The 27,840-nt window shown below is 39.4% G+C and overlaps 2 protein-coding genes across 3 annotated transcripts; both read right to left on the reverse strand.

Annotated features, from left to right (window-relative positions):
* Window positions 1-168: 168 nt before the first annotated feature.
* On the reverse strand, window positions 169-13,122 carry LOC150045873 (prostaglandin-E(2) 9-reductase-like). Of its 2 annotated transcripts, none has more exons than XM_090318821.1 (10): window positions 12,963-13,122; window positions 11,777-11,932; window positions 8,730-8,897; window positions 7,738-7,854; window positions 6,902-6,979; window positions 5,965-6,087; window positions 2,594-2,703; window positions 2,203-2,368; window positions 1,565-1,647; window positions 169-411 (listed from the first exon to the last, which is right to left on the reverse strand). In XM_090318821.1, exons 2-10 carry the CDS (start codon window positions 11,858-11,860, stop codon window positions 369-371), a joined length of 972 nt encoding a protein of 323 aa, XP_090174947.1. In that variant the 5' UTR covers window positions 11,861-11,932; window positions 12,963-13,122; the 3' UTR covers window positions 169-368. The 2 variants fall into 2 exon arrangements, with proteins under 2 accessions (XP_090174947.1, XP_090174946.1); XM_090318820.1 differs by having other exon boundaries at window positions 11,777-11,935.
* A 2,559-nt stretch (window positions 13,123-15,681) lies between these two features.
* Window positions 15,682-27,503, reverse strand: LOC150045874 (aldo-keto reductase family 1 member C13-like). Its single transcript, XM_090318822.1, has 9 exons — window positions 27,375-27,503; window positions 25,512-25,679; window positions 24,566-24,682; window positions 23,674-23,751; window positions 23,055-23,177; window positions 20,481-20,590; window positions 19,710-19,875; window positions 17,500-17,582; window positions 15,682-15,973 (listed from the first exon to the last, which is right to left on the reverse strand). The coding sequence occupies exons 1-9, from the start codon at window positions 27,456-27,458 to the stop codon at window positions 15,931-15,933; spliced, it is 972 nt and encodes a 323-aa protein (XP_090174948.1). The 5' UTR covers window positions 27,459-27,503; the 3' UTR covers window positions 15,682-15,930.
* Window positions 27,504-27,840: the final 337 nt, after the last annotated feature.

Raw genomic sequence — 27,840 nt, forward strand, 5'->3', positions numbered from 1 at the left:
CTTCCAGCTGATTTTCAGTCTTCTCAAATTAATGGTGACCAAGTTGGACTCAGAGGGAAAATGCTCAGCATGGTCTCCTGATTCCTGTTTATGGACTTCTGGCTAAATCAGTTTTAGTTATTTCTATAAGGTGAGAGGGAAACAAAACACACAAGTGACAAAGTCAGCGTTAGGAAAACAATTTTGTATTTATTTCAAGCAGTGGTGACAATGTACAGCCTTCTCGTCCAGCCTGGGGGTCTCAGCTTCCGCTGAGGGCAACCACTAAGCAACACGAATGGAATGAAACAGATAAATCCAAGGGACAGAACCACAAGGACTTCCAGGCCCCTCTGCACACAGGAGAAGACATCACACAGGCCTCCATTTCAGTACTCATCAGAAAATGGATAATTGGGGTGATCAAGAAGGCTGCAAAGAGAAAGAATGCATAGCATAAGCTCTAGGATCCATGTTTACAAATCCATGTTTACATGGAACTATTATTCGATTGAAAGTCATTATACATCCTGATCAGGTAAAGAATTTGCTGTTCTAACTTTTATGAACATGACTTTATTGGACATGCTTTTACAATATAACAACAAAATGTGTCCTGTCATACTCTCTTGCTTAGGAAGAATGTCAGACAATTCAGAATCGACCAACCTTGGTACATATTCTTTTTCTTCCTGTTTCTGTCCATCTTCCAAAGCAAACAAAGGAAGAATATAGTCCTTTCTACTTCATTTCCAAAGAGGATAGACACTGCTTTTATCATGCTTAGTACAGAAATAAGTCTATCCTTTATCAGCATGAAAGTTACTGGAAAGTGTGGGATTTACTGTTAGTAATTTCACTCCTTTATTCTTTACTCCTCCATCACACAAAACATATTATGAGAGATTCAGATATTGAAAGAATATCATTTAAGATAGATACTTCTGCATACAAAAGATTTTACCATATGATTAACAGATTTCCAATGAAGAACACCAAAAATAAAGTGATAAAAAAATCAGCAAGCACCTGTCAAAACATTTAATACGTGATGAGTACAGCTGATTGATTGTGATGTCTCTACCCTCTATTTTTCTCTATAACCATCACATATATATGCATGTATATCTCCTAATTTTTGACCACAGGCTATTCTAAAAGTCAAATCCTTTTTCAAGCATTATAACATTTACTTCCAATAAAAAGTAAAATTTCCACAGACATATGGAATACACATTCTTTAGATGTTCTCATTTAGAATCCATGTTCAATATCATATTCTATACAACTAAGCCTTGTAAAAAGAATTAATATTTTTGTTATGACTGTGCATTTTCCTCGACAATTGAACCTCACCTCCTTCATTTCCCATGGTTTGGTATCTCTCTTCTCAAAAGTATTTCTATTCTCCACATTACAAAATTCATAGTTCAGAAATGCGAAAGCAAATATTCAGTTCTCTGCTTCCAAGAACTTGCTTTTCGAGAGCCAAGGCAGTGTTTGGGTTCTGAACAAGCATACACTAATAAGTAAAGGCCTTGAAGAGAAAATAAATTGATGCAGTATCTTTGACAAAGTTACTTACAATGGAGCAGGAGCATATCTAAAGTTTTTGTCCAGGCCATCTAGGACTTTCATATCCTCCAGAGTCAGCTGGAATTCATAAACCTGCAATGCAAGTAGATGTTTTAAGTATAATCAGCCTGGATTTTTGTCAATCTTGGAAACCATAATCAATCAGATTCAAAAACACACAATGTTTGAAATGTCTTACATTTTCTAGAACCTATTAACCAGGTGAAAAATTTTCTAAAAACCCCCTTTGAGATTAAATTTAGGACACCCTAAACATCAAAATGACTTTCAATGAAAGCTAAAACAGTGTAACAAATGGGTCCCTAAATCTTGGTTAACTTTCTGAAATTGGATAAGAGAGAGAGAGAGAGAGAGAGAGAGAGAGAGAGAGAGAGAGAGAGAGAGAGAGAGAGAGAGAGAGAGAGAGAGAGAGAGAGAGAGAGAGAATGTATCCTCACAACAGCCTGGTGAATTATTGCTGAAATGCACATCTTTGCCCTCTCCAGTCCCACATGGAGGGGGCTGTACTGTCTCTCACTTGAGTTAGTGACAGGAAATATTAGGGCTAAAATGACACTAGAACGGCGCTCACAGGCCCCTGGAAAGGAGTCTATGCAGGAGACCTGACGCCCACGGCGGCCTCATCACCTGGATGTTCTCTTTGATCTCCTTCTCCTTGACACTCTGAGCCAGGGTCACCACCCCGCGGTCCAGCTGGTACCGCAGGGCGATCTGCGCTGGACTCCGCTTGTGCTTCTTCGCCATGTCAACGAGAACTGGATCAGTTAAGAGAACTGGAGCGCTCGAGTCCACCCTGGAAGGAAAGGCAGCAATGCTGAGTCCACAGAGGAAGTTCTGGGGTGGTCAGGAAGCTCCCCAGACCTGCCAGAGCTCCCACTCTCCACGGGACTTTGCTAGACAGCACGGAACTGTGCATTCTGCCCTGACCCAACTCAGAAGAACTCTGAAAGCGCCCACACAGGACCATGCAGTGCAGCCATGGCTGTGGCTGAGGCAAACTTGAAGTTATACTAATTACCATCGTTTAGGTCGCTGAGATCCCAGGGCACAATAGGCAACCAGAACAATGTCCTTTGATTTGCAGAAATGCAACAGCTTGCTCTGGTTCAGGTAGAGATGACATTCCACCTGGAAACGGGCAAGATGGAAGAGGATGGGCCATCCATGCACAATGGAACTTTACTCATCATTCAGAAAGAAAGATCATGTACCATCTGTAAGGAAATGGAAAGACTTGGGGAAAGAATCATCTCAGATAAAGTAAGTCAGACCCCGAGAAGCAAGGGCTACATGGTTTCCTTCACTTGTGATAGACAGATTGTCCTTTTAAATGGTAAGTGAGCATGTTGGGTGGCACGCCCGTGGTGACAAATGAGTTAAAGTATAAAAGAGGCTTTGGAGAGCTCAAGTAATATAATCTTTTAGAAAGACTGAGTCAAAGCCCAGCCAGCTCGGCACCAGGAAATGGGTGTCTCAGGGTGAGGACGAGAGGAGAGGAGTAGACAATGAATAGGGAAGATGGAGAGAACTCATCAAGAGTTCATGGTGCATGCCACAAGATTAAGACAAGAGGGGAGGGGTGAGTGGAAGGGAGCGAGGCTGTTGAAAGGTTCACCCTGATCACAATGCCTGGTCTTCAGTAATTGCTTTGTGATATGGCACCTACTTTGGACAACTACTTAAAGATAATGAAAAGATGAAAAAATGAGTAACATATTACATGGGATCTCAATATTGGCACTAAGGAGAAAGTAAACAAAAGTAAATAGTAATGCAGACTTACATGGCATTATACTCATACTGAAATGATTGATAAAACAAGAGTTTGGTTAATGATTCATGACAACACCCCAAGTAAGGGACAAAAGGACAAGTTTGGTGGCTTTTGCTGGTGACATTTGGTCTGACTTATATGTACACTAATAAAGAGTAAACTCCATTATGATTTATTGAGTAAAATGCAATGTCACCACCAGCTCAAAGAAAAACGTCCTTCAAAGACAACAAGCACATTTCCCTCGGTGGATAAAATTACTTTAACTCCTTTCTGAGAGCAGTGATTTTTAATTGGAATATATCAGTGTATCTCCCTTTCAGAAATAACTGTCACTTATCTTGAGGTAATGAGTAATTGGTTGGCATGATACAAAGAAAAGTAAATGGATTAATTTTAATTAAAACCATCATTACTCACAAACTCCAATGAGACATCTAATACTCAAAGTCAATCGTTATCCATCAATCACTCTTTCACCATGTAAAAATTCACTGTGTAATAAGAACTTCACTCTTGACAAGTATCAGCCACGAAGCTAGTACGAACTGCACAAGAAACCATATATTCTCAGGGAAGAGTTGTGGCTGGGACTAGTTAATGAAATGAAGACAACAAATATCACTATCAGTGGGATAACATTTCATGACATTCTCCTTATTGTGGTAGTATTTGAGAGATGCGATATTCTAAAGGACATTTGCGACCCCCAAATTCAAGTCTATTCTGATAAAGACTTAAAATGTTAAAAACTCACGGATGCCATAAGACAAAAATGTAATAAACCGGAATATGTAAAAAGCTATTGGCTCTGTATTTCAAGTATTAAAAAAAAAAGCCTAAGGGCCAGGAGTTTGGCCTAGTGGTAGAGTGTTTGCCTAACATGCATGAAGATCCAGGTTTGATTCCTCAGTACTATATCCATAAAAAAGCCAGAAGTGGTGCTGTGGCTCAAGTGGTAAAGCTCTAGTCTTGAGAAAACCCAAGGTCAGTGCTCAGGCCCTAAGTTCAAGGCAAAAAAAAAGCCTAAGAAGCCCACAAAATGGATTGTATAGATGAGAGTTAGAGCTTGGAAAGAGAACTATGAGAGCTGATTCAGAAACCCATGGGAAATAGGAATGTACATTGGATTTAAATGATGTAAGAAAGTTATTATTAATTATCTTGGATATACTCATAGGGAATTATAATTGATTATGTATAAGAGAATATCTTCCTTCTTACATGCCCCTGTGGTCTTTAAAAGGAATAGATATGTCTATAAATTTCATTGTGAAAATTCAACAAAATACTAAAGAAAGGAATGCAGATCAATCTACTGAAATCCACTATGGATACAGGCGAAAGAGGATGAATAAAATTATCTATTAAAATGATACCATTAACTTTGTAAATATTTATATTAGGAATTCCATGTGTTGTATCATTGTATTTTGAAACCTGTGTTTTCCAATCAAAGATCCTCACTCCATTACTGGAAGAAGTTAAAAAGTAAAATGACAGTACAGAATCAGGAACAGGATAAAGTTTTTTTTTAAAAAAATTAGAAGTCAGAAAGCAAAGGGAAGCTAAGAAGTTTTCTGGCCAGCCCTCACTACATTCTGTGATAAGCCCTCCAGGGTCCATTTCATGCATTAGTAATACCCATTAGCATCACCATAAACAGACAACATGAGCAGTCTAACCTGCAGGACTTTCATCATTTATTTTTTTATGTGTGCCTCTGATATAGACTATGAAAACCAGAGAATAAAAGACATAGGAGAGTGTGAGGCCTAAATTAATTTTGAAGTTTGATGAACTTCAGTAAAAAGTTATTTCTAAGCAGTCTCCATTTTGTAAAGTTCTGAGAAACCCCCTAACTGCCTCTTCTCAGGGGAACTGTAAGATGCTCCATCAGTTGTTTACTCAGACCCCTGGCAAGGACATTCAAAGGTCATCTCTAGGACTGCAGCTGTGTTCCACAGCTAGCAAGGCCATCCTAACCTTAAGCCGATAAGAAATGAAGGAGTGTTCCAATGTAAAAGTTAACCAAAACATGAGGCTAAGGCTGTGAGAATGAAAAAAAAAACTTATTTATTCTGTACTGTAAAAGCTGTGCTAATTCTGTATTCGGGGCCTCTAAGCACCACTGGTTTCTAAGGCATGGAGGACCAAGCTCAAGCTTGCTAATCAACGGCTCTTTGCTGCTTGCATTGGTCATGGACTCTGGTGGTCTTTCGGGGGGATTGGGAACTTTGGGTTCAACAGATAGAAGCATTCAAATTCCACACAAGCAGCTAACAATAACTGATCACATATTTCTCTATCTTTATATGCCTTGCTTTGTTTCCATAGACTTTTATCATACAGAATTCTCTCCTTTGCACCTTTACATTTCTAATATTTATAGCTCTTTACAGATGAATACTAAATAAATCATATAGAATCATATCGTTGGGACACTAAACCTTTACTGGCAGAACTATAACGGAGCATTTTGCATATCTTTTGATTCTTCTAAAATCTTTTGTGCTACAGAAGTAAGATGGATTGGGAAGAGGAAAAAGAAATCGGGCAGAAATACTGAAGCATGAAAACAAATGTGAGATTTAGAGGAGAATGAAGCAGCTCACCTGGTTGCAGACAGGCTTGTACTTGAGCCCTGGCTTGTTCAAAATCATCTCCAGCTGCTTGTGATTAAAGTTAGACACCCCGATGGACTTGGCCAACCCTGCATCTTTACACTTCTCCATGGCCTAGGGGAGAAGAGGTTATAAAGACTCACTTGTACACATGTGTGGCAGTACACACACACACACACACACACACACACACACAGAGTCAGGAACTGGGAGTGTTGTTCAGTAGTTGAGCACTGGCCTAGCATATGCAATGGAACTAGAGAGAAGAAGAAGAAGAAGAAGAAGAAGAAGGAGGAGGAGGAGGAGGAGGAGGAGGAGGAGGAGGAGGAGGAGGAGGAGGAGGAGGAGAGGAAGAGGAAGAGGAAGAGGAAGAGGAAGAGGAAGAGGAGGAAGAAGAAGAAGAAGAAGAAGAAGAAGAAGAAGAAGAAGAAGAAGAAGAAGAAGAAGAAGAAGAGGAAGAAGAGGAGGAGGAGGAGGAAGAGGAGGAGGAGGAGGAGGAGGAGGCGGAGGAGGAGGAGGAAGGAGGAGGCGGAGGAGGAGGAGGAAGGAGGAGGCGGAGGAAGGAGGAGGCGGAGGAGGAGGAGGAAGCAGCGCTACCTAAAAGTGATCATGAAACTAACTAGAAATCATTTTGAAGAAGAAAAATGCTAATAACAGTCAAAGAGATAGTAAACAACACCAAAACAATTCCTATATTATCTTGATACAAAAAGAAACATTGCTATGTATGTGACCAAAGATGCCTCTTTCTATTTTTTCCATTCTTCTTCTCTGTCTCTCACTATTGCATTCCATTAGTGCATTCTTCACAACCACTCCAGCCCCTTATAAATACAGCCAAGGCTGTCCGTCCCATTTCTGCACATGGAAACCTGACCCAGCTCTGCCTGTTCCAGCTTCCTCGGTTGTCTCTCACGCCAATACTCACTTCCCAAGTGGCCAAGAGATCCACTGTGTCCAGCATGGACTTTCCATGCTCATCTGTTGGAAAATCCTCCTTCCCTGGCTGGAAAAGAAGCCACCACATCAATCCCATCCAATCATAGGTCTCCCGCCCATACCCGAGAACACATGAAAATAAGTAGAGCACCACACTATGAAGTACTCTCCCCCAAAAGACGTGCATGTGAGGTCATACAGAATATCTCTGGCTTTTTCCATTCTTTTCAACCAAGTAACTACATTATCAAATGCTTCCATGTCCAGTGTATCCATGCGTTTTTCTCTGCTTGCTCCTAAAGCTTCTTTCTGTGAAATGCCCCCTTTGTTTTGTTTTAACAGAGAAATCAATAGTTTCAGCATCTTGTCTACCAGCAAAGCATACCTACTGATGGCCCTGCCTAAGCAACCAGTACTGTTTGGGATACTCCTGAATCCAAAGGAAGGTCTATGAACAAAAGATTGTCAATAAAAATTTGGGACAAAAAATGATTTTGATGGCCAAAATCCAGAGACACTGTGAAGAGATGCAGGAAGTTTGAACTCTCTCAAAGTCATATTTAGCACCAATAGAAAAAGCTCAGACTTTTAAAAAAATCAGTAATAATGCAGATAAAAGGTACATGAATAGTCACTTCTGAGGTCTATTTCTAAACTCTTAATTCAGTATTTCCTGACTTTGCTCTTTTCACTGTTGTGAAAAAGATGAATAACACATATTCAGTACATACAAATCTGAAACAGCCACACTCAGTAAAATTGATGTTCATGCCATCAAAATTAGTAATAAAACTTATGTAAAAATATATAAAACAAATTGCCTACCTTCAATGGTACTGGATAGTGAATGAGATAGAGGTCAACATAGTCCAATTGTAGTTTTTCTAGGGACTTTTCCAAATTAGATCGGACCATTTCTGGACGATGGAAAGTGCACCAAAGCTGAAGAGGTTGAAAAACAGAATATCACTAAGTTAAATAGCAATTCAAATCAAGACATGGATTTTACCTTATATCAATACATTTTGTACTTCATTGAAATTCTGCATCTCAGTGAAAGGTATCCCCTTCAAACTTGGCTTTCCTTTGATCTGACCTATTGAGGTGAGCTGTATGTTTGAAAATTATTATCACTTCATATAACGGAAACATAGAACATAGAAAATGTCTAAGGGGATAAATTTTTATGAAATAATAACATTCAACACATGAACTATGTTTATGTCTAGTTGTATAACTAAGCAGTTAGCACCTTCTAATTATACAGTTGAATGGAATCACCTTTTCATATGTGCTGGACAAAATTTTGATATATATTGTTTATTATCCAGAAACGTTCAAAACCAATATTCTTAGTGATAAGAAATGTTGTAAGCTGTCTAGTTCTAAATAAGGAACTAGAATTCTGAATACTTTGATCAAGGTTATTGGGATTTCAAAGTCCATGCTAACTAATCTAGCATTTAAATGAGGCATGTCTCTCTCAATCTCCCTTCAACCGTACTTTGCCAGTGTGTCCTTACCCTTCTATTTGTCTGTTTATCTACATTTTGCCTGTTTGCTTGTTTGCTTGCTTATGTAACAAATCCCCCTGCCACGTTTACTTACAGAAAAAGAAAAAAAAGTAAGGGGGAATTTAAAGTTAAAATGCATAATAGATGGGAAATCATGTCTCCCTGTGACTCTCTTTCTGGGTCTTACAAGTGAAAATGTACCAATAAGTAAACTTCACAAGGAAATACTTATTCAATAACACAATTTCAGCTCCTAACATCACATCATTTGCTTGCACAGTTACACACTATTAGACACAATACCTTTGAGGTGAGGAATATGTCTTCCCTCTTCACAACGCCCTCCTCAATCTTGCCTCGAATGGCCTGCCCCACCTCCTCTTCCACATGGTACGTATAAGCAGTGTCAATATGGCGGAAGCCAGCATCGATAGCTAACTTGACGCCCTCCAAAGTCAGACTCTTTGGAAGCTGGGAAACAACCAAAAGTAGTATTTGAAGACACAGATTATGAGAGCTAGTGCAGAGCGAACCACGGGAACTGTTCCTGGACTAGAAGTTTGTAATTAAAACCTTCCAAGGACCACTCAAACTGCTCACAAGAAATGATCATTGAATTACCATTTCTCTCTTTAAGCCTTGATATAATCTCCAGTGCATGCCCAGGAGGGCACAGGCAGATGGGATTATCTTCGCAGAACTTACCTTTGGCAAGTTCTGCATTTGAGGTACTGGAATTAAATCAATGTGTGCTTAATTTTTTTCTTAACCTACCTAAAAGCAAGAATTTTGCATCATAAAAAGCCATCAAAATCAAGTAATTCTAGTTAATTTTTGTCATTGAAAGACTCCAGGAATACCTCAGCATATAAGAATAATCATGCAATAATTATACTGAGGTCACCAAATTGACATGAAAGGTACTTAGGAAAAATACACAAAAGTATGGTGCAAATTTATATTACTCTACCCATGAAGTATACTCCCAACTATCAACCAACATGAGGCATACTGTCTATAGAGAATGTTGTGCATTATTTCCCGAGTTTCATAGTCTAATTGCTAGGACACGCCAAAATTCAGTGTGCTAAAGGAAAACAAGAAACATAAATAACTTCCACTGTCGGTACCAGCAGGTTAGAGGAATCTACCATCTTCCATTTTATGATAAAGTAAAAGTGCCGAACAGAACCAAATGGACATTTAGATGAAGAGTGCTGCGTGGTATAACTCTTTTTCTGCACATCTTTTTCTTCCTTTTTTCTTTTTTCTTTTTTTGCCATTCCTAGGGCTTGAAATCAGGGCCCAGGCACTGAGCTTGAGCTTTCTGAGGGCTAACACTCTACCACTTGAGTCACAGCATCATTTCCGACTTTTTCTGTGTATGTGGTACCAAGGGACCAAGCTCAGGATTTCATGCATTTAGGCAAGCACTAAATAACTAGGTCAAATTTCCAGCCTTTTTCTCTTGGTTTTATAAAACTAAACATTAACAGGAAAAAAATATTCAGTGAACACGTATTTATTTTCAAAAAAGAATTTATCTTCATCAAGGAATTCTTTGTGAATTCCAAATTGCAAAATAAATAAATAAATAAAAATAAAACTTCTTTTGTTAAAGATATATATGGCTTAAATTTAAAGTTATTGTTTGTTCCACAAAATGGGATAATGATGTGAAACTGCACTTAAAAAGATTTTTAAAATTAAAAAACTAAGTAAAAATATTACAAAAGGCACTGGTGGCTTATGACTGAAATCCTAGCTTCTCAGAAAGAAGAAATCTAAGGATCACAGTTTGAGGACAGCCTAGGAGAATAAAGCAATGAGTCTCTTATCTCCAATTAACCACCAGAAGTAGCACTGTGGCTCAAGTGAGAGAGTGCTAGCCTTGAGCCAAAAAGCTCATGGACAGCTCCCAGGTCCTAAGTTCAAACCCCATAAATGACCAAAAAATAAAGTACACAATGTAGAACTTAGGGCATAGATGAAAGGGTAATGTGCTTATCTAGCATTCACATGAGTCAATCTTTAATTGCTGGTAGTCAACCAATTAATCTAAAAAATATTTAAATTAGATAATACCTTTTACTTGTCTCCCCTGATCCCATGCCAGACTTTCTCAGGTATAAATGAACTCAAAAGCTTTATAAGGAAGTGGTTATAGTGGAGTTCTTGATTCTCCCCTGCCTCCATCCTACATTCTCCAAAGACTTACAGGTTCAGTATTTATCTTTGGATATTTCTAAAATCTCTCAGGAACTAAAGCTATGGATTCAATTGTCAGGGAACTCATCTATATTGGGAAACCAAGGGGTCTGTGGAAAGTTTATTTGAACATACATTAAAAAGAACCAGTAGCTACTATGTCCCCTTATTATATCCCAAAGATGCCTAACACATTGATACTTTCAGGTAAATTTCCAATAGTTGATATCATGTAAAGGTCTTGGGAAAAGGGTAAGGTGGAGGCCAGAAGTCAGCCATGAGAAACAAATGTATCTTTAGCCCAGTTCCTGGATCGCCCTGCAGGACAGAAAGATGTACTATTTCCCTCCATCCTGACCACCAAGTGTTCTCACAAAGGTCGACCAGAAGCTTTTGTACTTGAAGACTTGCCAGTCTTCTTTTTAAAGAGATAATGCAGTATGATTTCCTTCCATCTTGCCCTTTGCAGTGCAACTTGTTCATAGAATAATTTTTCTAGCATTCTAAATAATTGATGATTATGACTTCATAATACTCTGAAAAATTCTGCACACTTGATGTTTGAATCAGGTTACTTACTTCTTTTTATGTATTTGTGGGTCATGGGGCTAGAACTCTGGGTGGACATTATCCCGGAGGTCTTCAGCTCAAGGCTATTGCCCTACCCCTTGAGCCACAGCACCACTTCCCCTCTTCTAAGCAATTAATTGGAGATAAGAGTCTTAAAGTCTCTAGTGCCCAGGCTGACTTTGAACTGTGATCCTCAGCTCTCAGCCTCCTGAATAGCTAGGATTAGAGGTGTGAGCCACCATGCCCATTCCAGGTTACCCCTTTCTTGATTCATCTAGGAGTACATAGTTTCTTTTTTCTAAAGCAAGCAAACAAACCTGGTGTATGTAATTCTTCCCTAGGTAAAATTTTGTTCCACCTCCACCCATTCTTTTACGGACAAGATAATTAAATCCTACTGCCCACACACCACGTGGCAGCATGGCTTAGCTCTATCCTAGAAACGAAAAACAAACCTGAGAACCAGGGAAGTCCCAGTATTCGTACAAGAAACGGATAAGTTAACAGCACGGGTCAACTTCCTCTCACCCGAAGTTCTTTTCTTTGGAACTGTCCACCAAATGATGACTTACCTCTTCAGGTGTGTAGGTGCCAAAGCCCAGAGTAGGCATCAAGTGGCCATCATTCAGTGTCACATATGTATGTTTGGAGCTCATGGTCAGTCTGTCTTTTGGCTGAGAACAATCTGTTTCTCCTCTTGCAGGGCAGTCAGCAAGTCATAGACCTACCTGCTTGATTAATGATTAACCAAAAGTTATTCATTATTGGGAGATGCAGTGAGGTTAAAGTAATATTCCAGATATTCATATATGGTTGTTCATGCCTGTAATCCCAGCCTTTAGAAAGTTAAAGCAGGCACATTGTGTGTTGGAATTCAGCCTGGTCTACTTAGGGAATTCTATAAAAACAAAATGAGTTGTAGAAAAACAACAGACTACACTCATGGTCATGTGTTAAAATTTTTTGGACAAATTGAAGGTTGGTATTTAAGTATAAACTGAACAGAACCAAAGAAAACTAGTTTCCAGTCCCTTTATTTTCCTGTGGTGTATAAAGTTTCTGAAGCAGGCAGATAGAACAAATGACACAAGTCTTCTGAGAGTGCCTCATCCACATGAGGAGAAACCTGGCACCGAGTGGGTTGTAAGACCTCAACTCCTTTCTCTGGCTCCCTGAGGCTTGTTGTACACATGACAAAGCCAAATGTTTTAGAGATAATGAGCACAAGCTCAGCGTGAAGTAGTGTGTGACCTAGCAAGATAAATCGTGTTCACTTTCACTTCACTTGAGCAATAATCCTTGATCCATTTAAATGTGAAGGTCAACAAACAAACAAACAGCAACAACCTTTATACTGTGAAATCTACTTTTATGGGGGAAATCCTTATGGCCTATCCACTGAAAAAGAAACCTTGAAAAAGTAGAGCCTTTTTACTCAGCACATTAACTACCTAGAATGCAACCATTCTGGTAAAAGATTTTCAGGGGGGAAAAAAGCAAGATGGCAGAAAATAAACAAGGGACCAACAGAGCTCTCTTTGACAAAGGAATGTTTTAGGGTCCCACAAGAGTATCTGCATTAGAGAGTCACACCAAGTAAACTAAAATTATACAGAGATTAATCCAAAGCCGAAAATTACAAGCAGCCTGCTTAAGAAGATAGATGTAAGGCCCTTCTGGCAAGAGCAGCGGTGGTGGGAGCCGGAGGTAGCTGGGACAAAAGCAACAGAGACAGTATGACCAGGGGCTTCCACTCACCTCCACAGAGAACTTGAAGACCAGGAATGGAAATCCACTTCCCAGCAGGACACGGATGCATTCAGAGACCCGTTGTCACGTCGCAGACAATCCCAAACAACACAGAAACGCCTGAGCACCCACAGAAGAGAGCCTCCCTTCCTCCCAGAGAACAGTATCTGGAAGAAAACCCTCCCTTGGCTGGTGGCCCACTTCGTACTGGCCTGCAGCCTAGTTTCTGGGGCCTGGCTGCTAGTTTCACTTAATGGTCTGTGTTTCAGAGGCCTCCTGCCCCCACCCTGACCACAAACATCCTAAGAACCCAGTTTTAAGCTATAACTTAAAGAAAGCCATCTTAGCTTCCCAGTCCTCCACTTCTAGGCTAACCTCCACCTCTAGCAGGGCAGGGTTCATAAAGGCAAAAACCACATGCAGTTGTCCAGGCAGTTTCCTAAGCAAGGAAGCTAATTCACAGAACCTACATTTGCCATTAGCCTTGTTATCATAAGCAATGAGCGATTCAGTGAGGTCACATGGTGGAGCCATTCGGGTGCTACGTCTGCAGCTGCAGGTGGACTTCAGACATAGCACGCAACCTAGGGAGTCAACGGTTTTGGTGAGGCCCAGGCAGGCAGCGTTTTGCCTGAGCAGTTAGAGACTAGAGATACTTGCAGATGCTTACATTACACTTTTCCTCCATGTTGGGACATGAGTGGTGTGCTCTATCCAGTGGAGACTTCTAACACCCTCTACTACCCAAGAAGAATGCCATCTCTGGGAATGGCCTAGAGCCTGCCAGAACACAGTCTGGGAACGTGGGCCTGGGAAGCAACCACATTTCTCACGCTGGCAAAAGAATCATATCCTTGCATTTCTCCTCTCTGATGTAAGCAAAAACTCCACATAGAGGAAGCAACCTGCCCCAGCAGGCTCAGAGAGAGGTGGCCCTGCCTCTCAGCACTGAGCAAAGACAAACTCAACACTCAGACATCTCAGCTTAATCCTCAGCTAGCCTGCACCCTAGAATTACACAACCAAAAGTCTGTTAGAAACCACACTAAAAAAAAAAAAATGGATGGGCCGTAAAAGTTGAACCTGGTTGAGGCTTGGCTAAAAGGAGGATCTCAGCAGCTAGGCCCTCTGGGCAAAGCCATTGATTCTAGACATGCCACAGTTCTGCTGACACTCAGGTTCCCTTGCAGAGACTCTAAGCAACACAAAACACTCTCTTCCTGATCTACCACCCAAAGCAAACCTCTGATTGAGAGGAGGCATGCAAAGACTCAAGTCTAGAAGGCAGAACCTTTTCTCTGCCCTCTCAAACCAACCGATTGGAGAGTTCATGTGTTCCTTTTGAGACGCATGTTAGGCTCAGATGGGCCTGAGATGGGAATTGAGGTACTGGCCATATCAAGAAGCCTCAAGAAAAGCTGATAACCACAAGGAAAGCGAAGTCCACCAACAGGCTGAATACTAGACACAAGGAAGAAAAAAAGTGTGCCAAAGAAATTGGAGAATTTATTTCATTTTTTTTTATATTTTGTTGTAAGGGTAATATACAGAGGGATTCATGTTGAGAATTGTTTCACTTGCTTTTTTTTCTAGTCTTTTCATTACTGTTCTCTTTAGTCCTAGATATAGTCTGCAATGATTACAAGACTTCTTCCTTAATTGCATGCACAATTACTTCACACTATTTTTGATAACTCAGTTTTCTATGTCGCTGTCAGTCTTAATATTTATTACTATTATTATTTTACATGTATATAATTTCTTAATTTTAATTTTTTTCTGAAATTAAGTCTTAGCTCTCTTCATTCTCTTCCTTTCCTTTTCTTTATTCCTTCATTCTTATTTGCTCCTTTCTGTATTTTCATTATATCTCTTAATCTTTCTTTTAATTTTACTTTAACATATTTTCCTTTTTTTCTGGTCCTTTTGTCCTTTGTTTGCTTTTGTCCATCGGTCCTTAATTGTCTGTGAGTTTGACTGTATGTGTTTCCATTTTGACTATGGATAAATGACACATCCTATGATCAAAGTTACAAGTTAAAGTACCTTTCAACACTATGAGTCTGCCCTGAAGAAGGTAAATCTGTAACTCTTGCTGCCATCAACAGGCCAAACTCCCACTGTGTATGAAGATGTGGCAGTGGTGAGCCGAACACAGTGAAACGCCCGCAGTATGAGTCTTGTTTTTCTTCATGGGTATAGACAGTTGACTGTTGTCTGGACCTGCGTGATGTTACTAGCTTGCCAAGGGGATACTGTTTCCCCTAGGTCCTGGCCCTTTAGGAATACTTTACCTTTTCCTTTCCTAGAGCTCTGATATAGAGCTGTTGAGAGGGGTTAGGGGAATGCTGATCACCTCACAATATATGCCTCACTGTAAAGTCTGACAGCCATGAACCAAATGAAATACACTTCCTTTATGGACTAGAGGATCACTGATTCATAAATACCTGCTAGCAAGCATCTCCTTGGAGCATGTGCACTCAACCCACCTAGACCCCTGAAATAACATGAAAATGGCGATTATTAGGGGTTCACCATGGTACAGGATAGCAATCCAGCCTGAGACACAGTTAGACTCAGCCTGAAAATAAATATTAAATGGAAAATGATTAGCATCATCTCCTGGTTCCTGTCGACAGACTTCCAGACAAATCAGTTTTCGATGTGTACATAGGTGAGAGGGAAACAAAACATGCAAGGGACAAAGCCAGTGATAGGAAGAATCTTTGGGAAAACAGCATTATATTTATTTCAAAAAGTGATATCAGGGGCCGAGAGCGTGGCCTAGTGTTTGCCTGGCATTCACGAAGTCCTGGGTTCTATTCTTCAGTACCACATACACAGAAAAAGCCAGAAGTGGTGCTGTGGCTCAAGTGGTAGAGGGCTAGCCTTGAGAAAGCCCAAGGACAAGAGCCTCTGGCACCCAGGAGGCACCCAGAAGCCTCAGGCAGAAGACATCTCACAGGCCTCCATGTCAGTATTCATCAGAAAATGGATAGTTAGGGTGACCAGCAAAGCTGCAAAGAGAAAGAAGGCATAGCATAAGCTCTAGGATCCATCTTTATAGAAGTTAAAATGTGATGTCTGAAAAGCTACCATTCAGTTAACAAATAGTCATTATAGTTTCTGACTGAATGTAATTTTACAGGATTAGCTTTAAAATATGAGGACTAATACCTCCCAAATGAACAGAACAGGACAGAAAACACAAGAACAAGTATTAATATATACACTTTTCCCTTCTCTCTATGTTTCCATCGACCAAAGATAGAAAGAAAAATAAATGGCCCTTTGTATTACAGTTTCTCAAAGAACAAAGAAATCTCTTATGTCAAGCTCAGGACAGAAAAAATGACAGATAGTAACTGAAACAAAAAGTAAGTTAAAGATTATTGTTTAGGGCTACAAATGTAATTTTAATTTTACTAATTTATGAATATAAGTTAAGTAAATGTGCAATTTTATTTCATTATTTACTTACCAACACCATCTATGACATATTGTATTAGGTTCTGCTACTAAAAGAAGTCATTTATATTTTCCAATACAATACATAAAGTGTTAAAGAAGCATTACCTATTGAAGTATTTAACAGGGATTGTAAATTGTTTAATGTCTGGTACACTCTAACTCATGGTATTATGTACCTACCCTAGTCTTGATCTTCCTGTAGACTAAGAAAAATATAAGCAGTGAAATATAAGCATTTTAGAGCAATGCTACTGTGTATTTGCTAATCCCTTTTCAAATAGGACCACATTTACCCATATTAGGAGTTAAGATTATTCACAATCAGAAGGAAATATGTTCTCAATGGTATACGTCCATTGTCACATTTTTGAACACATTTTGTTGTTGTTGTTGTTGTTGTTATTGTTGTTGTTGTTGTTTGGTTCCCCTCCCTATTGGTCATGGGCCTTGAACTCAGTACTTATGTGCTGTCCTAGCTCTTTTCTCAAGGCTAGTACTCTACCACTTTAGGCCAAAGGACCAATTCCACTTTTTGAGTGATTAATTGGAGATAAGGGTCTCACAGGGGACTTTCTGCCTGGCCTGTCTTTGAACTGTGATCCTCAGAGCTCAGCCTCCTGAGTAGCTAGGGTTACAGGTATGAGACTCTGGTGCCTGGCTTGGAAGACATTTATTTTGCCAGTCCTGGGCTTGAGCTCAGGGTCTGAGCACTGTCCTTGGGCTTTCTCAAGGCTAGAGCTGTACTACTTGAGTTACAGCACCATTTCCGGATTTTTCTATGTGTATGGTACTAAGGAATTGAACCCAGGTCTTTGTGCATGCTATTCAAGCACTCTACCACTAGATCAAACTCCTGGCCTTGGAAGATGTTTTTGATGTCTATACATTTCCTTCAATAATGGAATCAGAAATTTCATTATTTTCTGCATTGAGATATTCTTAGTTCAGAAACTCAAAGCCAAATGTTCCATTGACTACCACAATGGGAGTCACTGGAGAGGAAAATACAGGAAGGAGGAGATTTAATACTGAAATGAGTTGAAGCTTAATATAGAATAACAGTGTTACTTACAAATCAGCAGCAAGATATCTGAAGTTTCTGTTCAGGCCATCTATCACTTTCATGTCCTCTAAAGATAATTGGAATCCAAATACCTATGGCACAAGCAGAAACATTTAAAAATATTCAGATGCTACATGGACTATCTTGAATATCTAAGGACACCAAATGAATGGCCAGCATTTAAAACACTGAACAAGTTTCTTGAAAGCATAAGTATGTTGAAACTACAGTATGCTATACAGAAGTGAAGGCCTGAGAAATAGCTGATACAGAACCACTGCTGCTGCTATTAAAACATTTGAACTTCATACACATAGCAGTTACCAAAGAATCAAGAGCAAGTTTTGAAACTGCACAGTTGACATATTTTTATGGCTACAGTTAGATTTCTGTATTAGCCAATGAACAAGAATCTTTTCAGCGTACTTTAAATCAGGCATTGTCCAAATGTTGGTTACATCATTTTACAAGGATAAAGGAGTTGACATGAAAAAAATCTTTCCACCAAAAATTAGGAAATTTAAAGAACAAAACAAGTTTCATGAATGGTTAGATGGTATGTTGTGTGTGTGTGTGTGTGTGTGAGAGAGAGAGAGAGAGAGAGAGAGAGAGAGAGAGAGAGAGAGAGAGAGAGAGAGAGAGAGAGAGCCTGAGAAAGAGAGAGAGGGAAAGGGAGATAAACATGGACAGAAGCAGAGAGAGAAAAATAATCTCTGAAATTACATTGGATTGATTAAATTTTCAGAAAATTATCTAAAACTTAAGATATTAGAGCACTAATAAGCACTCTAGGAAGAACTTGGTAAAGATATTCTAACTATAACAGAACAGTCTGTCAGAGATGGCTAAGACATTCTTCAGTATCACAAAGGAAGACTTGGGAAAACACATTACCATATGTTACAGCAAGACTGAGGTTCTGGCACTGCTAAGACAATAAGGGAGAGGAAATGAGACATTCAAAGGCAGGAAAGAAGACATAAATGTCACAGCTCTCACTCTGAACATTTGATGACAATTTTTAAACAATGTATATGAAGTTAGATCCTTATTTCACATCGATTAAAAATGTTACAATTGAATTAGAAAAAGATGTATTCTTTTAGTGAGACAATGAAGTGATATATTATTGTTTCTCAAGTAGGAAAGACTTCACATTAACCAGAGACAAAACAAAGGTATGAAAATTGAAATTGGGACCAGGAGCATGGCCTTGTGCTCACTCAGCATGGAAGAAGCTCTGGGTTCAATTCCCGGATACCATATATACAGAAAAAGCAAGAAGTGGTGCAATGGCTCATGGGTAGAGCACTAGCCTGAGATAGCCCAAGAACAGTTTCCAAACCCTTAGTTCAAGCCCAAGGACTGGCAATAAATAAATACATAAATAAATAAACACATAAATAAATAAATTGAAATTATGCTTATCAAAATGGATTTTGTATCAGTCTTTGGAATTGAACTCAGGGCCTGGGCACTGTCCTTGAGCTTTTTCAAGACTAGCGCTCTACCACTTGAGCCTCAGCACCACTTCTGGTTTTTTCTCTGGATGTGGTACTGAAGAATGCTAGACAAGCAATCAACGATTAAGCCATCCTCTTAGCCCAAGAGAACTTTTTATTGAACTTTTTGCTGTTATTTGTTTCTTTTCTTTTTCCTTTTGTCTATTCTCATTTGCCATTGTTTTCTACTTCTGTATGCTTTGTTATCTGATTTGGGGAGGGGAAAGGGAATCACACAGAGGGTGGAATGACAAGTGAATCAATACAGCAGTAATACTTCCTAGACATTACTTTGGAAATGAACTTGGGGGCAGGGGGCTCAGGGAGGGGGCAAGTGGGAGAAAATGAGTGAGAAGGTAACACTGTCCAAAAAGAAATGTACACATTATCTGACTTATAAAACTGTAACCCCTTTGTACATCATCTTTACAAGTAAACTCTACAAAGATGACTACCTTTAATTTTGAAAATACCATGTGCACAGGGGTTTGCCGTGTATGAATGATCTAATTCTGAAATCAAATTCTCATTGCTCTTCCCAATCCTAATTCAATATGGCTGCCCACTTCTCTTTTGTTGTAAATTATAAGAATTTCCAAGAGCACTGGAAATCTCAGAGGCAGAGGAAATGCTACAGACCACCATTTGATCCAGACATGTGCTCAGAGGATTCCTGTGAAGAAGAATCCATAGGGGCTCCAAAGCCACAGGCATTACCTGAATGTTCTCTCTGATCTCATGTTCTTTGAAACTCTGGGCCAGAACCACAACCCCACGTTGCAGCTGGTAGCGAAGGGCAATCAGGGCAGGACTTCTCTTGTACTTTGTGGCCAAGGCACCAAGAACGGGATCGTTCAAGAGTACTGGGGAGCTCTGGTCCACCCTGGAAGGAGAGACACAAGTGCTGAACTCCAGTGGCTAAGTACCCAGTTTCATTAGGAGACTTCCAAAATGCACTAGAGTCTCCATTTCAGACCAAGAGTGTTTGTTTTGCCACAAAGAGTACATCTAAGTACAGATTGTCCCCTGAGCCATCTCAGAATGTACAAAGCTGAGACTAAGCTGGGAGTGGGTGTCTCAGGCATGTAATCCTCCCTACACAGGGGACTGATAGCTGAAGATCTTGGTTCAAAACCAACTGAGCAGGAAAGTCCCTGAAACTCTTGAGCCCAACCAACCACCAGAAAACTGGATGTGAATCTGTGGCTCAAACTGGTAGAGCATTAGTTTTGAACAGAAAACCTCAGAGACAATGCCCAGGACCTTCAAGAAGAGAAGAGGAAGAGGAGGAGGAGGAGGAGGAGGAGGAGGAGGAGGAGGAGGAGGAGGAGGAGGAGGAGGACGATGACAATGACAATGACAATGACGAGGAGTACAAGGAGGATAAGGATGAGGAGGACAGGAGGGTGAGGACCAGGAAGAAGAGGAAGAGGTGGTGACAGCTATAAGACTAAAGATGTCTCTTCCACTCCCTACTGCACTTATTACCATGGTTTGTATCTCTGAGTTCCCAGAGCACCGTAGGCCACCAGAACAATATCCTTCGATTTGCAGAAATCCAGCAACTTGCGCTGGTTCAAATAAGGATGGCACTCTACCTACAATATGAACAAGACAGAATGGTACCACATTACATGTAAACCCAGTATTGATATAAAGGGAGACTCTTTTCTTAAAAATTAGCAAAGCTGAAAAAGAAAAACACATGGAACATTAAACTTGAGTTAAAATAGCCAAGATGAAGTGCTATTTTTGTTATGAAAATAAATTTCATATCTGTATCACCAGAATATGATTTCCTTCAAGTAATTTTCTTGAATGAATCAATTCTGTGGACCACATGATCAATGCTAAATGATATTACCTCTTTATAAACAGGTAATTGCTTATCCTTACAAAGACATAAGAAACACTAGTCAGGAGACAAACCAAAAGGAGATCCCTCCCAAACTTGTGCAAGAAACTTGAATTTGGTGATTGATTTACAATATCAAGTCTGGAGGACCAAAACAAAACAACGGCTTAGTAGAATTCTGCTGGGGACATTTGGTCAAAGTTGTGTATTGGAAACAGTCATGAGTAAAATCCATTCTCAATACAGTAAATAAATATTCATGAGCTTGAGAGAATAGACGTACAGAAACAAATAGAAGGGACACAACTATTTTCCCTGCAGAGGAAAATAATCCATTTCTTTATCGGAGCATTGTTTTGAAGAGGAAATTTAACCAGGATCCTCATCTACAAGAATAAAGGTAGTTTATCCTGGTGAAGAATAAAATTGTTTACAATCTAAGATAAGTAAGCAGTGTAATTACCACAAACATAATTACTCACAAATCTACACATTCTAGTTTTCAAAAAAATCACTGATGAAAACTAAAGAATTATGCATAAATTTGCCTTGAGATGGGACCTTGGAGACTGACAAGAAACAAAGAATATTCAAATATTGATAACACCATATGGGAAGTCATGCAATTAAAAGAGTTATGGCCAGGAATATTCAACCAAGTGATGAAAATAAACATCATCACTGTTACAAGAATGGCATACTGCCTAGTCAGATTCTATCTGGAAATATAACATACTATCAACCGTCAAACCTATTTGAGAGAAACTGATATAAAAATTTAATTAATTTCAAAAGACAATGATTTGGTGACTATTTCAGGTTAAAAAGTGTAAGAAATGTGATAGGAAGCAACGCATGAAAAAAAAACTGGAGCCTAGCAAAAGCAAAGAACTATAGAAAATCTGAATAAGTACTAGATTTTGATGTTGAAACAAAATTACTACTAACAACTTGGTGTATAGTAATAGGAGATTATGCGAGAGAATTCTTCATTCCTAGGTCACTCCCATGGAAGAGCTGTGTCTAATATTTTCTCTGAAGAGATTCAGGAAAGTGTTACAGATTTAGATGCAGAGTCATCAACATAAATGTAGCCCCTTGCCAGGTACTTTCAATACAAGATCGAGAACATGAATATTTCTTAGTGAGGAATCAGGTATTCAAAATATTTGGTATGTAGAATGGCAAATAATAGGGAAATCTAATTTTATAGTTACATTAATATTTTAATATATATTGGAAATCCATAGTATGCATATATATATAAAGACTTAAGGGATTCTATCACCTTTATTTATTTATTTATTTATTTATTTATTTATTTATTTATTTATTTATTGCCAGTCCTGGGCTTGAGCTCAGGGTCTGAGCACTGTCCTTGGACTTTCTCAAGGCTAGAGCTCTACCACTTGAGCCTCAGCACCACTTCTGGCTTTTTTCTATGTATGTGGTACCAAGGAATCGAACCCGGGTCTTCATGCATGCTAGGCAAGCACTTTAACCACTAGGCCAAACTCCCGGCCCCTCACCTTTATTTTTAAATCAAAGATCCTCAAACATGAGTAGAAAATTACCCACAGAACCTGACATAGAATCTGACCGGAGGTCAGAAAGCAAACAGAAGCTAATAGGTTTTCAGAGATTGTGTCAGCTCTGTATTTTCTGGTAATTTCCTCAGAGTGGATTTCTTAAACCTTTAGTGTTACTATAAACGCATGGTATGATCAGTCTAACCCAGATGATTTTCACAGACTCCATTTTCCTTTCAAGGTAGGTGTACCAACAGCCAAGTAAGCCAAGATGAAGGACAGAAGCATTGAAACTAAACAATGTTACCACTTACCCACCATATTTCACTCTATCCTAACCTACTATCAACCTAATCATTTCAAAGGCAATCTTAGAGTTATTCGTTTTTATAGAAAATCCTACAATACCATATCTTCCAATCTTCCTAACTCAAGTTTACTTAACAAATTCTACTTCCTAGTTACATGCCAGATCTGAATCACCAGACACTAATGTATACTCTCATTTAAACTAAGACTTTAAATAGAGACATAATTGAGACACTTTCATATTCTCTGGGACAGAAACATTGATGTTAGAATCTTTCCTTCCAATCAAATGAGGAAAAAATTTTAAGTACGGTAATAATGAGATATGAAAATGAAATAAAAGATGAAGAGGAGTCTAGGGCAGCTCACCTGGTTGCAGATAGGCTTGTACTTCAGTCCTGGCTTGTTCAGGATTCTCTCCAGCTGTCTGCGGTTAAAGTTGGACACCCCGATGGACTTGACCAACCCTGCATCCTTACACTTCTCCAAGGCCTGCAGAGCAAATGGAAGTAAAAAGTCATTTGTATAGTTCATACAGCAATCTAAGTGCAACTGGAGCTGTTCAAAGGAACACAGTCTGGAGCTGGGAATGTTGCTCAGTGGGAGAGCAATTGAGGTTACCTTCGCTCTGTGTCTGATTCCCCTGTATGGACTAGATTGGCCAGAAATGGCAACCTCACTATCGATTGTGGAGAGGGGAAATTGATAAAGACAATGAGGAAAGATATAATGGGTCCTTACTAGAGAATCAGAGGCATTCCTACATAAGAAGACATAGATGTCTATTCCAGCTGCCTTTGATTCTTCTTCACTCCATTTGTCTCTATTATTTTCCATCAACACATTCATCTCCACTGCCCCAGAACAGCTTCCTCATAAACATAATGAATTTCAACAGTCAGGGTTATGTACCCCCCTCTCTGACACAGAAATACAAACCCTCTCTCCTCTTCCAGCTTCCTCTGTTGCCTCTCCTTCAAATACTCACCTCCCAAGTGGAACAGAAATCCACTGTGTCCAATATCACCTTCCCATGCTCATCGGTGGGATAAAGTTCATCCCCTTGCTAGAAAAGGAGTAACTGTATCAGTCTCAGTCACGTATTTGTTACCCATTGCAGTACTTCTCAGTGAACCTAGGGAATGAACCACTGAACACACATGCAAGTGAGGAGAACCTCGCTCTCAACTCATACTTAACTTTACCAAGTGATCTAGGTACCGAGTTCTGGGGAATACCTGCAGGTACATTTGTTGTTTCATTCTCTAATGCTGGTTATGTATAGAGTATTATTAAATAATCTTTCCACCAGTCCTAATGAAGTCTCCTAGTTTGCATAGGTTACTCTGTGTATTCCTACAGTTTGTTCCTGTGAAATGTGTGACTTTCACTGGAAAAGACCATCAAAAACAATGCATGACCATCTTGTACCTTCCTTAACTATCAAGATACTTTAGCTACCTGAACACCTGCTATTCTAAGAACAGGTACACAAACCAAAGAGGGCTACAGTAGGCTGTATACAAGTCTGTCTGTCATGGAAGTTGTGGAAAAGCTACTTTAAAAACATGAACTGTTTCCAGGCCACATTTGCCACTGAGAAACAAATCAAGAAACCACTAGTAAGTCCATGGAGAGGGGAGGGAGTAGTGGAAAGGTTTATTATCTCAGTCATTTCTAACTGCTATCTGTAATCTCTTAATCTAGACAACACTTGAATTTTCTCTCATAATCCAATCAATTTTGTCTGATCTAATTTGCATAGTTGGAAAAACAAAGTTGCTGACAATTTAATGCAACCATTTCTGAAAATTATGGTCACACCCACAAAGTTTGCATACAAACAGATAATGCAAAAGCTGATGATGTAAATTGCCTACCCTCATAGCCACTGGATAATGCATAAGATAGAGGTCAACATAGTCCAGTTGAAGGCTTGCCAGTGTTCTTTCCAAGCAAGTTTGGACCAGCTCTGGGCGAAAGAAAGTACACCAAAGCTAGAGAAGTGAAAAAAAAGAAGAAATTGTGCTAGATTAATAAGTTATCCAAAGATGGATATTTATATCACATAAGATTGGCACAGTTTGTGCTAGAAGGAAACTGATGATTGAAAATAAAACCTTCAGATTTGGATTTCCTTTTATTTGACCTATCAAAGTGAACTCCATGATATCTGATTATTGTGCATTGATGTGTAGAATTTGTAAATAAATTTTACAAGGGAACACTTTTATCAAGTAATAATGATTTCTAATCTCTAAATTACTTCTCATGCATATTATACATTTCTCATTGCTCTACTTCTCTTATCATTAATTAATGAACAGTTAATATCTTTATATTTAACTAGCTGGAAGGACATATATTTTGAACATTTCAATGTGTTACGCAAATCAGTTCATTTTAATTGTAAATTCATTACTATCTAGAAAATATCAGTTCTTTGAGAGAGTCAGCATTTGAATGTGGGGCCTGAGCACTGTTTGTGAAATCTTTGCTCAAACCTCGTGGTCTACCTCTTGAACCACAGCTCCACTTCTGGCTTTTTGGTGATTATAAGAGATCAGAGAGTCCCAGTCTTTACTGCCTGGGCTGGGTCTGAACCGTGATCCTCAGATTTCCACAGCCTCTTGAGCTGCCAGGATTACAGGTGTGAGCCAACAACTCTCTGTCCCTGGGTTACAGTGCAGATCTTCTATGGGAAATAGATGAGAGTAAAAGGTGTGCCAATAAGCACATTTCACCACCTCCTGTTTCAATTTCCTATTTTTCTCTTTTTCACAACACACCATTCATTTGCACACGTACGTGCTGTAGACACACTACCTTTGAGGTGAGGAATATGTCTTCCCTCTTTACAACGCCCTCTTCAATCTTGCTTCGAATGGCCTGCCCCACCTCCTCTTCCACTTGGTATCCATAAGCAGTGTCAACGTGGCGGAAGCCAGCATCGATAGCTAACTTGATAGCCTCCAAGGTCTTAGTCTTTGGAACCTAGGGGGGCGACCAGAAGTAGTATTTGGAGAAACAGGTTATCACTAGATCTCAGAGACAAGAGGATAGTTGACGAGACTGAAGGGATTTGCACTGCACATCACTGTCAGATGGCACATTTGATAAAAAGCCTCACAAAGCTGATCACTGACTCATATTCAATCCCTCAACATCCAGTTCTCACTTGCCGTAATGTTAAGTGAAACCCATAATGTTGTTTTGGAGATTACAGACCCAACTGGTTACATTCAAAAGTATCCATACTTATGACATCTTTAGTTACTTTTGAAAACGGAGTAATAAAATCAAATTCACATTTTCTGGATCATTCTGATAAATAACAGTTTTACATTTTAGATCCTTTACTAGCCCATGCAATCTTAGTTGGTCATTGATATAGAAGACTCCACTGTTGCCTGGAAAGACATGCAGAATTCAGCATACTGAAATAATCCCATTATACTTCACATAAAGAGGTCACCAAGCCGGGCGCGGTGGCTCACGCCTGTAGTCCTAGCTACTCAGAAGGCTGAGATCGGAGGATCAAGGTTCAAAACCAGCCCAGGCACAAAAGGACAAGAGACTCTTATCTCCAATTAACCTCTAGAAAATGGGAAGTGGGGCTTGACTCAAGGGTAGGGATATAGCCTTGAGCTGAAGAGCTCAAGGACAGTGCCCACACCCAGAGTTCAAGCCCCATGACTGACCATAAAAAGGGGAGGGGGGTGGAACCCTATCTAGAATGAAAGCTGTTAGCGCATTTTTCCAAGATTTTCATATTACAAAACGGAGTCTTCTGCTAGGACCTATCAAATCCAGTCTCTCAAAAGAAGAAATAATGCAAAAATACACTCCTCACTTTTATATAAGCCATTTAGGGACACCCATCATCCTCATCTTTAAATACCCACTAAGAAGGCAAAGTCCCAGGACGCCAACCAAAGCTAGATGGATCAGTGGAACTTGGACAGAGACCAATGTGTTATGGAACACTTTTTAATGCATCCATTCCTTCTTTTTGACAGGGTAAATGCTTATGAAAAAATTCTTAAAAAAACAGAGATTTGCCATATTAAGTGAAGTAAGCCAGACTCAAAGGAACATAGGCTCAATGGTTTCCTTCATTTGTCATAATCAGTAGAAACCTTGGGCTCTCCTAGCAGATATTTAAAATAGAACAAAACCTAGGTAGATAAGGCCATATAGGATGACACTAAATGAAAGGACCTCTAGGATGTAGAAACAAAAGCCATATAATGAGTGATTGTTGTCCTCAATGTACTGTGTTATCTCTCATCTCTTTTGCTGTCCCTTGGCTGTCTCATATTTTTATAGTATTTCACCTTGTTATCTGATATATTGTATATATGCTTATTTGGTTATTTAAAATAGGATAGGGAAGGGAGGAAAACAAGATGAGAGGCGGGTTGGTGGGGAAGGAAATAGGGACCAAGACATGAGAAACGGTATCAATATATGTGAAGTAATGCACCTTCTATTTGGTGAATATAATGTAACCCTTCTGTTAATTACAACAGAAAAAATATATGGAAAAAATAGGGATTTGCAAGCAGGTATGACCATAGATCTAACCTGGAAACCCAGAATACCAAGTGAATTCCTAAGTGAATTCCAAGTGGCTAAGTCTTGACAACCAAGTTCTACTTCTAATCATTCCACCTTAGGATAACTTACCCCCTCAGGTGTGTAGGTTCCTAACCCCAGGGTAGGGATCAAGTGGCCATCATTTAATTTCACACAATGATCCTTGCAACTCATGGCAGGTCAGTTGTCTGACTGAATGGATGTTGTTCCCAGTGTGGCCTGCACAGGATTCTGAGGAACTTAGAAGCATATCCCTGACTAATGGTTAGCCAGTGTCACTTGTGTAATTATGTCATGGCCAATCATTGTAAGTACTAGTCTAATAATTAACTAATATAAAGGGAGCGGTATAAGAAGACTAATTGGGACCATTTTTTTATGAGCTCTGCGGTAGTGTAAATTTATACGACATTACATTTATACTGCAATCGTCAATAAAACAAGACTTGGATTAATGATTCATGACAGTACCACAAGTGAAGGACGAAAGGACAAGTTTGGTGGCATTTGCTGGTTATGTATTAACAATGAAGAGCAACTTTCATTATAACTCAGT

The sequence above is a fragment of the Megascapheus bottae genome, chromosome 26 (assembly GCF_031878675.1).
Source record: "Megascapheus bottae isolate mThoBot1 chromosome 26, mThoBot2.hap1, whole genome shotgun sequence".
Taxonomy (NCBI): domain Eukaryota; kingdom Metazoa; phylum Chordata; class Mammalia; order Rodentia; family Geomyidae; genus Megascapheus; species Megascapheus bottae.

Excerpts from the sequence above, each read along its gene's own strand:
- LOC150045874 (XM_090318822.1), bottom strand. The coding sequence starts at position 27,458 with ATGAGTTGCAAGGATCATTGTGTGAAATTAAATGATGGCCACTTGATC. Across the intron at positions 25,680-27,374 it reads GAACCTACACACCTGAGGGG|GTTCCAAAGACTAAGACCTT; the intron begins GTAAGTTATCCT and ends TCGCCCCCCTAG. Across the intron at positions 24,683-25,511 it reads ACATATTCCTCACCTCAAAG|CTTTGGTGTACTTTCTTTCG; the intron begins GTAGTGTGTCTA and ends TCACTTCTCTAG.
- LOC150045873 (XM_090318821.1), bottom strand. The coding sequence starts at position 11,860 with ATGAGCTCCAAACATACATATGTGACACTGAATGATGGCCACTTGATG. Across the intron at positions 8,898-11,776 it reads GCACCTACACACCTGAAGAG|CTTCCAAAGAGTCTGACTTT; the intron begins GTAAGTCATCAT and ends GTTGTTTCCCAG. Across the intron at positions 1,648-2,202 it reads AGATCAAAGAGAACATCCAG|GTTTATGAATTCCAGCTGAC; the intron begins GTGATGAGGCCG and ends CTTGCATTGCAG.